The sequence below is a fragment of the Stegodyphus dumicola genome, chromosome 2 (assembly GCF_044657685.1).
Source record: "Stegodyphus dumicola isolate Sdum_Otavi_A_Nest chromosome 2, ASM4465768v1".
Classification (NCBI taxonomy): domain Eukaryota; kingdom Metazoa; phylum Arthropoda; class Arachnida; order Araneae; family Eresidae; genus Stegodyphus; species Stegodyphus dumicola.
Genome location: NC_140769.1, coordinates 236431242 through 236443330, shown reverse-complemented (window position 1 = coordinate 236443330; position 12089 = coordinate 236431242). Strand labels below are relative to the sequence as shown.

General features: G+C 28.2%; 1 protein-coding gene across 6 annotated transcripts in view; it reads left to right on the top strand.

The window, feature by feature from the left end:
- Orc3 (origin recognition complex subunit 3) overlaps positions 1-12089 on the top strand; it is a 114595-nt gene that overhangs the window by 42192 nt on the left and 60314 nt on the right. For all 6 annotated transcript variants that reach the window (XM_085811918.1, XM_085811919.1, XM_035364181.2 and 3 more), the window contains 4 exons: positions 576-736; positions 5550-5639; positions 7757-7881; positions 11281-11440. In XM_085811918.1, coding sequence (XP_085668044.1) covers positions 576-736; positions 5550-5639; positions 7757-7881; positions 11281-11440 — 536 coding nt within the window. The remainder of the gene's footprint in view (positions 1-575; positions 737-5549; positions 5640-7756; positions 7882-11280; positions 11441-12089) is intronic.

The window sequence follows — 12089 nt, the reverse complement described above, 5'->3', positions numbered from 1 at the left end:
TTGATATGCATTAATAAGGAAAAAATATCTTGAACATTATAAATTTCAGTACTTGCATATTAGGGCAACTACAGTGGCATAGTTTAGTGTTTTTTCACAGTGAATTTTCATTCCAACTTACAATAGATATGGTTACCTAAAGAACTGTTATGCACATGGTTGCCAGAGTCTGGTGACTTCTAAAAATTTGTCAGTTTCAATAAGGTAGATGGGATAAAACATGAGTATCTAATTTCTTTAAAGAGTGAGTAAGGCAGAAATAAGATATGTTCTAAAATAGAAGTGTTTTAAAATTTGGAATTCATTACAAATACATCACTTTGAATGAATCTGGTTTTTAAGCAATAAAGATAAGCTTCATTTCATCTGTTTTTAAATAAATGTATGGTCAGTTAATGAAAAATTATTTTGTGTTTTATGTGAAGTCATGCTAATAATTTTATATTTTCATGTAAATGTGTCATTTGTATTATAATAATCATTGAATATCATTTGAGTTTTCATTTGAATTCAGTTAAAAAATGAAATTATCGTTACAGTTTGAATAATTTCATAACACTTGTTTTCCCTTTCAGGTGTTAACAGACCTGACCATTCTAATATTTTTGCACTCTTGGAACATCATTTGCATACAAATAAAATGCATGGAACTGTTATCCTTGAGTCAAAAAAGTGCTGGAATTTCTCAAACATGTTACAAATTATTGTTAATGAAATTGTTGCCAAGTATCAAAAGGTTTTTTTTTCTTTCTTTCTCTCCCCCCCCCCCTTTTTTTTTTTTTTTTTTTGTTGTTGTTGTTGTTTGTTTTGTTTAGTCATTGACTGTTGCTCTTAATATAATTTCATTTTCCATAATAATTTTTTAATTCTTAAGATATAAATTAGATATGGATAAAAGCATGCATAAAGAAAATGCGTAATAATTTTTTTCATCGACTGGGTCACAAATAATAATAAACAAAGAGGGTTTTCAATGCAGCATTTATTCAGAATCACTCAAAGCTAACAAAAACTATATATAAATAAAGCATGATTTTGTAAACTAAACATATGAAATTGTTCACTTGTATTTAAATGCATGCATATATGAACACATACATCCAGATGTACAAGCATACACTTATACATTTTTGAATCCAGTCCCAATAACAGAAGAGTACCTAGTGTTTTATAAAAGTAATGAATTTTTCCTAAAATAAGTTTGATAATTGAATGACTGCATTATTAAAAATTATATTATTCATGTGCTGTAGATTCTTTTTAATCAAAAAAATATGATACAGGAAGAGGTATTTGAACTTACCTTGTCCACCATTAAATTATGCTTTGTGCTACAAAGAGCCTACAAAAGCCTGAAACGTTAAATTCTGGGAATAAAATGAAGCAAATGAAACTATATAAAGACTTTGCAGTATCTTGCTATTATAATTTACAGCTGAAGAACTAATTAAGTTATAATTTTAAATAAAAATAAACCTTGACACACTTTGAGTAAATAAGTAAAGAAAAACTTTAAAACATAAGATTTCCACATGAGTCAATGAGTAACATGAGTCAATTTCACTGTAAAAGTGCTCTATGAAGCATCCTATTTACAGCAGATAGCCCTTGATTGCATTGTTATAATAGCTTGAAGGAATTATTAAATTTATTATAGCATTCCTAATACATAATTTTTGACTTGAAATTGAGTGATTTCTAAAAGCACTTATTATCCCCCTCCAATGCCTAAATATCAAATTTGCAAAAATCATTTAGGCAGTTAGTTACGCCATTTGAAATCTGATATTAATTTTCAATTTTATTCCAAAAATAATTTTGCTTCTAATTTCTGTCAACATTCTTTCGCTGTCTCTTTTTCTCTTTCATCTTCTCTTTATTATGAGTGAGCATATGCTAATCAAATTCCACTTTAATCTTTCACTAATAAATCACATTTAGTATTTTGAGGAAAATCTTTTTATATTTGCACATTTTAAAAAATTTTAAATGTCAGGCAAAATTTTATAATCTCTCCTCCCTCCAAAAAGAACAATGCAGTAAAATTTTATTCATTTATAAATAAAATTTTTATACTAATTTTAATAAGAAAAATAAAAAAGTTTAATTTAGTATCTAATAAAGTGATTGACACGAAAAGTTCTTTATGTATAAATAAGAGACAGCAGTCATAATGTTTCATCAAACAATTTTAAATTAATTTTTTTCAGCTTAATAATTATTAATAAAAATCTCTGCACATGTATTACTTTAAATCACTTTGCCCTAGTGAGACTATGAGTTCCTATTCAGTAATACATATTCCTTATTTTCAAATCATGTTCATTCATTTCTCTTTAGTTGTGTTAGTCTCTGTAATGCTAAAATAGGCACTTTTATAGATAATTTTGTATGAAAATAATTTAATTTAATATTGCTTTGTGAATTTTATGAAATATTCACAAATGTAATTTTTGGAAGTAAGTAATGTAATGGAACTTCAATTTTTCCAGTTTCAAATATCTGAATTGCCCCCCTTTCTTCCCCCTTCTAGTCCTAGTAAAATAAGGATTGCTGTTAATTTATTATTTTTTCCTGATTTAATTTACACAAAAGATTTACAAAAATTAATTAATTAGTAAGTGTTTCTAATATTTTGTCCACTCAGTGTATGATGTTGCATTGAGTGTGATATTTTTAACTGCATAATCTTAGTTGAAATAAAGTATTTAAAGAAAAATAAATAAATTTTATTAATTTTAACTCTAATAAATATGTATTTAACTTATAGAACAAAAGCAGACCAATTATCTAAAATGTTAACATCCTGAGAGTTATGTTTGTAGTTAATCTGCATATTTTAAGCTCTGCATAAAAGAGCAGAGTTCATAAATAAATAATAATAATAATAAAAGTTTTATCTTCTTCCGTTCTTTTCTTTTTTGTTTTTTTCTCCCCCTTAGTATTTTGGTTTGGTTTAGTTGATTATGGCAAAGCGCATAAGGGCTATTTTCCTACAGGGAGAAATCCCTTCATAGAAAACTTTAACTTGTATACATGCTCCCCATGGTGAAAATGCCCATGTAACCAGCCCATTAGCCTGAATCGAACCCAGGTTGAGCCAGAAACTGATTTTACTGTTCGCCTGCTGGTGGCTCTTTTGAGTATTTTAATCAGCTTATTCGAATTTGATGTGTATGAAAGATAAAAATGTTAAACTTTGGAAGGCATAGGCAAATTATTGTAGACTGTGTTCAGATACAATAATTCATTTTCCTTTCTCTTTCTTTTATATTAGTTTACTTTTACCTTTCTAGTAAATAATCTTAAACTATATGTGAGCAACATAAAATTCCCTTAAATGAAAAAAATTGCTTGCGCATTTGTGCTTGCACAGTGAATACCTAAATCTTTAGAAAGTAAGAAGCAGAGAGTGTTATTAACTAAGTATATGCAGAATTGTTTGTACTTCATTGCTGTGAAGTCTATAAGTAGCAATGAAGTACAACAAATTTCACTTTTTTCTACTTTTATTAAATATTGCATTATGGTACTGGACTGTATATCAGTCATTCAGTCTAGCAAATAGTTCTTAGATTGCCTTTCTGTGTTCAAAACATGTTTATTATCAGTATAGCTACTTAACTAATTAATTTAAATGAAATAAGCATATTTCTTAATTTAAATCTTTTATGAAATTAAGTTACATATTTTTGTAAGTTACTTTTGTTGGTTGCCAAACTAAGTAACCTAAAAGCAATAAAAGTGCTTCTTAATTTACATCTTTTATAAAATTATGAAGAAATCAGTGATCACCTTTAAAGCTGAGATAATAATAGAAATATATATTGTTGATGGCAAATTTCAGGGCATGTCATTTGTCATGAACCAGTCAAAACTCCATTCATTACTGACATTAAAAACCATATTCAGCTGAAATTAAGTCTCTCTTCTCCTCTTTTTTGGGGGAGGAAGGGAAATATACCTTAAAAACCCACTTTGTAACTGCTAAATTTACTCACTTATTCTCCCTTTTTTCCTTAATTTTACCAGTTCAAAGTCAAAAAGAAAAATTTACATGATGTGCACCGTTTCTAAAGGAAAGGCTTAAATGAACATAGTACATTAAATATATATATATGTAGAAACTTATTACTTACATGATGTAGTTTCCTACCTGGGCATAAATTTTAATTTTTAATTAGTTATCTTTAATTAGAAGTTTTTAAATCTTATTACTCAAAAATCTGATATGTACACCACATGACTTCGTTGTATGGAATATACATATTCTTGCATTTCATTTAAACTCATTGGATTGAATTAAATCTACTTCACTGACAGCGCATAAACCACAATAGAATAAATGCATTCTTTAAAATTCACTCTAGTATTTGTTTACCATAGCGACACTCTGGCACTAGATTCACTTAACAGTATTACATTTCGTTCATATTATAACTCATAATGCACAAATTGTATATCATTTAAAGAATAGAATTATCTAATCGCTGCCACATGTTCTATTCAAATACTATAATAATGCTAGAATGATCTATAAAAGAAATTAAGCAAATAAAACAAAAAAGAAACAGTTTTTCACAGATGATTGAGTATTTCTCATTCAATTAATTCAGTTCTCACTTCGCGAGAAGGCAAAAATACATAAAAACTCAAAATATCTATATTAAAAATTACGAAGTAAATCTTAAACACTTATTTCCTCAAAAAATTCCAGAAAGGATTAAGCATGATTTAATTGGCAATAATAAATGAAGGCGTTATCTTTGTTGTTGCAAAGCTAAGTTTCTCTTGATTGGCAACAAATCCACTAGTGTGCAGTTTCAAATGTAAACAATCAATGGCCGACATAAAAAAAGGCTTAGCGGCACTTAAACAACTTTAAAATTATTGATAATTCTAAAAATATTGCATACATATTTACTAAAGGCATAAAAACCTTAACCAGAAGATAAAAACAACATAATTCAATCATTTTTAAAGCAAAAAATGTACAATTTACAAACATATAAGAGTAAAGAAACTGAGATCACTGAGCTGGGTAACAGAGTGGATATATATGTATACATATATTCATGTACGTTTGTTGCGGCCGATTGCAACCAAAATACGAGGTGCACATCTAGATGTTATAGCAGTCCTATATACAAAATTCCAACGTTCTGAGGCTACTTGTTTTTGAGTTATGCGAGATACGTATGTATGCATGTATGTACATACGTTCATACAGACGCCACGAAAAATTCTCTTCAGAATTAATTTCAAAGCAGTTTTATAATTTTTTTAGAGGAAACGAGTCTTTTATTCTGTCCTTACGTACAGATATCACGCAAAAACATGGTTAAATTGCATTCGATTGCGGTCAAAATGGATATTTTCTTTGAAATATGCTGCCTGAAACTTTTCGCGATTACAATACTTCCTTTTTACTTCGTACAAGGAGGTAAAAGAGGAGCAAATATACTGTGTTCTAATAAATATAAATACAATATTTTTATACCATTAATTATAATATATTATAGTTATATTATGTGTTCATTTGTTTTCAGATTTTAGGTTTTACTGAGGTGTCTGTGAAAAAGCAAGATTGTTCTTTTGAGAAATTGTATACATTGTGGCAAAACAACTTTTGCGAAGAGGTATGATTTTATTATAACTGTGTAATATCTTTCTGGGCTGTCAAAGAATTATGCTGTTTTTATTTTGAACTCTGGACTCTAGTTTAATAGTTACATACATCTTTGTGTATTCATAATTGGAGAAATTTGAACATGAATATATTGTAATTATTTTGAATGACTGCTTTTTATTTCTGTATTGATCTGAAGTAAGATGACTTCACATATAAAATAATTTCTTCAGGTTTCTATGAAAAAGGGTTGCATGTAACACAGTGTGTATGTGTATGTATTATCGGGTCATTCCATATTTCGTGGTTTTTTTCAATTGTATACCTAAAAGTTGGAGGAGACAGAATAAACTACCTGCATCAACTTGCTCTAAGTGCCGGTAGTAATTTTACCTTGTTCTTATTCTTAGTGCAAGTTTTGAAAAATGTAGTTTTCTTTAAGCAGTTATTTTTTTTAAGCTGTAATGTAAGTGATGAAGGAGTGTATTCATCATATTTTGGTTTATGAGCTCTGCAAGTATGAGGAATATTGAAGCAATAAATAAAAACTGTTCAATAAATGTAAACCATTATCAATGGTGGCTCCAAGAACTCCAAGCCAGAAATTACAATCTAATAAATGAACTTTGTTCTGAAAGACCATTACAATTCAATGAGGACATCCTGTTGGAACAAAATCTGATCATAACTGTTGAGAAAGTAGCAGAGTATAAATAAGAGTATATTTTAAATTTAAAATGAACTTTATCTTAATTTTGTAAAATGGAAGAAATATAAAACAACCACGTTATTTAAGGGATGGGCAAAATATATAAAAATATATATTTAATACAGGAGTTCTCAACCAGTGGTATGCAAAGATGCAAAGTATTTTTAACTATTAAATTCAAAAATTAAAACCTGAACTTCCTGATTGAGTGTTTTTCTAACACTCGTAAATTTATGTCATCTGAGCTTTGTTCAAGAGTGGTCGTGGTAGTAGTACTTTGTAGTGCTGGTACTAAAGGTTTTCAATTTTTGTTCAGATGGTATGCGTTAGTCTAAAGGTTGGGAACCGTTGGGTTAATATAATCGTGCCTTGGTATAACAGGTTTTTGGTGTGCAATCTTGCTCTCTTTGGTCGCCTTTTTTTTCCCTGCTTCGGTCTTTGCCACACAGAGTTTGCTTTCCGCTTCGTCCATTGTCTAAGTAGATGGAAGCTGTACAAAGCTGTGGTTTGCATTTCCCATCCATAAATGATGCTTGTGAATCTGTTTATGCACATCAAGGCTTGCTTTATTACGAAAATAAAATAATATATTCAAGTATGTACGTAGGTCTGAATGCTTTTTTTTTTTTTTTTCCCTGTTCTCTCATTTTAAGTATCCACACAACTGTTTTTTGAATCCTCACACCATCTATCTAAATCATTACACACAACACACACTATATATATATTTGGAATTAATGAATTAACAGTATTTGACAGGGAAAATAATTAAATGATCTAAATATTTTAAAGTAAAACTAGATAAATATTTTTTGGTTTAATTGTTAAAAATCTAAGTAATGCATTTTTACATGCTTACAAATATGAGAATGGACGTAGTTTTTAGAATGATGTTTTAATTCTTTTCATCTCTGAAACAGTCTTGTCTTCAGAATTACAGTTTAATAGCCAAATTTTCTCTGTCTTCTTTCAATAAGCTATATATATATATTTTTTTTTTTTTAACATTTTTTATCTGTCAACCACATATGTTTTTCCCATTCAACAGCTCATTCGTTTAAGATAATTTTATTAACACCAACTGCAAAGCCTCCTACAATGTGAAAATTTCATCAGCTCAGTGTATAATCGAAAACTTATGATAAATAGGGAGATGAGTCCAGAAGAAATGCAGTACCGTAGTCACTGGGCCATTTGTAGCTATTAGGGGATTCAAAAAAATTATAGGAAAAAAAGTATTGTCTTTGTGCTTGTACAGTATCAATAAATGGCTGAATTCTTGTTTTGATAATTATACAGTCAGTGCATTAAATGCTTTGCATTAAAATAAACATAATATGTGTTTTATTTTTAAATAGTGTGCTTTTGAGGAGCAATTAATTAATTAAATTTTAATATTATTTTTCATTTTCCTTTAGACAAACCCAAAAATGTGTTATAAGAATGTTTCTTCTGATCCAATGTTGAAACCTCTGATTTTTTTAATACAAGATGTGGAAGCTTTCAGTGTGGAGCTTCTACAAGAATTAATATTTGTTTGCAAGTATGTTTTAATTTTTTAAAAATTTATTGCATTTCAAATCTATTATATTACTTGCTTGTGTGCTAAATTTTCTTGAATTTGTGTCTAGTACAGTCTTTATAAGTTGAATAATAATTTTTAAAAAAATGGAAGTAATGTAATGATATATTAAAATGAGTGAAAAGAATAATTTATGCTTTAAAATATGATTAATATGTTTAAAAGTGGGATTTATCTCTTTGATTTCACAAGAAGTTTATATTTTTCACATGTAAAATAGAATAAGGAGTATGAAACTAAGTAAAATTTGTGCTCATTTAGTTTTTTTATATTCATCGATATTCCATTAAAATAATGAAGATTGGATATTACTGATTATAAACAAAGTGCACTATTGCTATATGTTTAAGGGAAGGGATGCTGTTGTAGATAAGTGGCTGGAAAAATCAAGCTTATATTTATATTGATTGCACTTGAAGAAAACTAAAATTTCATGGCATGTCACAAATGCTGGACATAGAACTCAAGTTACCATATTTGTGTTTCCCGAATGACCCGCCACAAGTCTGCAATAAAATAGTGTAAATCAAAAATTTTATATCAATATCCATTTATCATAATTCCACTCAATTATGCAGAAACTCGTTTATTTCAGTAAATCATGTATATCTTGCTCTATTGAGATTCTTTCTTCCTTTATATTTCATTTTGATTTTCTCATTTTCACAAGTCAAAATAAAGATTTGAGAAAGAAATTTTAAAGTTAGACTTTTGTGAAAATTAACATCCCCCAATACTTTAGAAGCACTTTTGTATCTGTTACTAATAGGAGTTTTATCGACGCAGGATTATTATTCTTATTTTGCTAGAGACACAAAAGTAACGTAATATTAGCAAATCAGTAAATGCCTTTTGTTTGAATAAAAATTAATGCATTTTCCCTTGTTCTGAATTATCTGTTATTCAGAGAAAATCATATGAATAGAAAGTTTTGCTGTATTGCCATAAATTAAAGCTCTAAGTCATTGAAACATTTTTAATTCACTCTGCTCGTGGTGATAGAAGTTTTCTCATCTTTTTTCTTATTTTGTCTCATGTAGTGTTCTCATGTTGTCCTACTTTAAATGGAAAAAAAAAAAAAAAAAAAAAGTGCTTAATAATAACATTTTCCTAGTAGAATTGGGTAAAAATAAAGTACGTTCTTAAAAACTATTAAAAATCTAAAATTAAATTATTAAAAATGAGCAAATATTGAAAATCCAGATTCACACTAGTAAGAGTTTACAAACAGAATAAACATTTATTGAGTTTTGCTACTCAGACGAGGATTTTCCTCTTTTATTGAACTCACAAAATAAATAAAATTCAATCAATTCCATGTGTTCAATTTCCTTTTAACATATTTTTATAACTCAATTACAGTCTCTTCTTTTGCAAAAGTAAATTGAAATGAAACAATGATACTAGTTTTCATGCAAAGTTATTGAAATTATCTTTCTGAAAATATTTTTTAAACTAGGTGATAAACTGTGGCACTTATTCTTCAGAAACAGATTTTTTTTCTGTGAAACAAGTGTGATTTTTATTGTGAACTACTGAAAGTCCAAACTGCTGCATTTAGAAGAAAAAAAAACTCCATTTTCATTCATTCTTTTTCCAAAATTTCTGATTTTTTAAAAAAGGGAAAAATTTTTTACTTATTTTCAAACTTCCCTATAGAGACAAATTGAAATCATTCACTTTTTCAAAAACACCACATAAATATGTTAATTTTAGTAAGATGTTGATAAAGTTTTCTCCATCCTTGTGATCTTAAGAAAACTATAAATTTTGCATGGTAGTTCAAACAGAGCATTACCTCAAGATTATCTTGCATTGCTGTAATATAAATTTTATTACAAAGTTTTTTACTTTTTAACTTTATATTTTAGACCTGGTTCAATGTAGAACTTAAATGCTTTGACACAAATGTTTGTTTATGAATAACATAATTGTTCCAGAGCTTCAAGAATTTTATTGCAAATAAGGGTATATTCCTCTATAACTGCTACACATAGAACAAACAGCACAGATACCATGATGCTTGGTACATTCCAAACTTTCTTCAGATGTAAGAGTGTAAACAATTTCCGATGAATATTTAACATCCACACTAATATTTTCGCAAAAAAATTTTATATAGTGTTATCATCTGTAGACCATATGTAGCATATTAAATTCTTTATTACTATCCATAATTTTCAGCTGCAGTCTAAATCCCTTTCCTTTCTTTCTTCAAGTAATTGATTGAGATTCATATTATCCTCCACTATGTGCTATGGAACTAAGTGTTATTGGATAAAGCACATTTGAAAACTAATCCAGATAATTCACAGTTTTTGGTGTTCATCATATATACAGCAGTCAGAGTAAATTTTTTCTGCGATAGTGTGCAACTTCATATAAATCTATATGCTGTCTTCTAAATATGTATGTAGTAAAGCATTACTTGGTATCAGCACCTACTTAAAAACATGTTTTTATTTATTTATTTTATGTGTTTGTGTGTTCTAACTCTTTTTAAGCCTCTGGAATAGATGTGATGAGATTTGCTAACCATGTTGCTGTGATTGGTTTCAAAATGACCTTTCAACCTTTTCTCATTATACACTCTGATGCAAGAAGATTAGTTTATATTACATCTTGTGGTCTCTTTTCACCATTGCTTTTTAATAATATAAAAATGAATTCCTAATAATTGTTATCATATTTAAAGTATTTTTGCTTGACTTGTGATGGGCAGTGCATGTTCTTTACTTTAAATCTAATTTTAGTTGTTTATGCTCAGTTAAAAATTAGCACAATTTTGAAAAGCAAAATAAGTATTTAAATAATAATAATGCCTTATCATTTTTATTTGATAATATGCTTAATCACATCTTTCAGTTTTTACAATTGAATAAAACTAATTCGACACCACAAGAAACTGGCACCTGTTTAAATGCAAACACATAAAAAAATTTATTAAGCTGTTGAAAAAAATCTCAGCACATACAGTTATTATAGAACAGTAACTTATATCGGCTTTGTTAGATATAGTTTCCTAAGCCACTGAATTAAAAAGGTAGATAAAATTACGAAAATTTTTATGATGACCTTGGCTTGTCAAAGTATCATGATGCATGCTTTAAGGACAACTGCTTTAAAAGGCATTTTACAGTATACTAAAGATAATTTCTTGCTCTAAGATTATGTATTAAAATTTTAAAGTAATATTATTTTTGGAACAAATGGAACATTGAATAAAAATTTGAAACAATTTTTGCAGTAAAAAAATTACTTCTTCACATTTATAAAAATATTATATAAGAAATCACTTATTTATTTTTAATGGTTATTAGATATTAAAATTTCTTTTCTATTTTCTTTATATTTATTCAGAAGGTATGCTGGTAAACTACCAATAGTTTTAGTTTTTGGTATGGCGTCTGCAATGGTTACATTACATTCCATGTTGCCTCAAAAAGCACTATGCTGCCTTGGTATTGAAACATTTTATACTACTTGTGCTTCAGAATCTTTAACAAGAATCATCGAAGAAGTAAGAACAGATGAAGTTTTTCTTATGTATATTTGATAATTATAGTTTCTATTTTAAATAATTTTAAGGATATGAAAATTTATCATGAACACTCTTTTTCTGATTTTATATTTGATACATACATTTTATTCCGTAAACAAAAATTAATCAAGTTGCACAATTTCATGCAATAACTGCTCCATGGCATGGACTGCTGTCTGGGGGGGGGACACTTGCTTCTTGCTACTCGGTCTTTTATTTTTTAACAGCAGATATAGACTGCATAAAAAGCAAAATATTCCATTTATACTTTTTCATAAGTAAATGGTATTTTATAAAAAGCAGGATTAATAAATAATCATTGCCAATAGTTATCATTTGACAGCTTTGCTAGGACTGAGCTTTGCTAGGACTGAGTGAAAATTATCACTGCTAAATATTTACTAATGCACTGCTACTCTGGTGGTTCAAAATTAAGAGAATTTGCACATTTAGTTGATCATCTACAGGACAGATAGATATATTTTATTAAAATTTGGTATTGGCATAGGTTGATGTAATCCAAAAATGTATACCATCCAAGATTCACGGTACACATACATGATGAGCAGAAGGCTCATTAGTATAAAAAAGTATAAAGCAGAGAATGCAAGATCAAACAAAAAAAAGG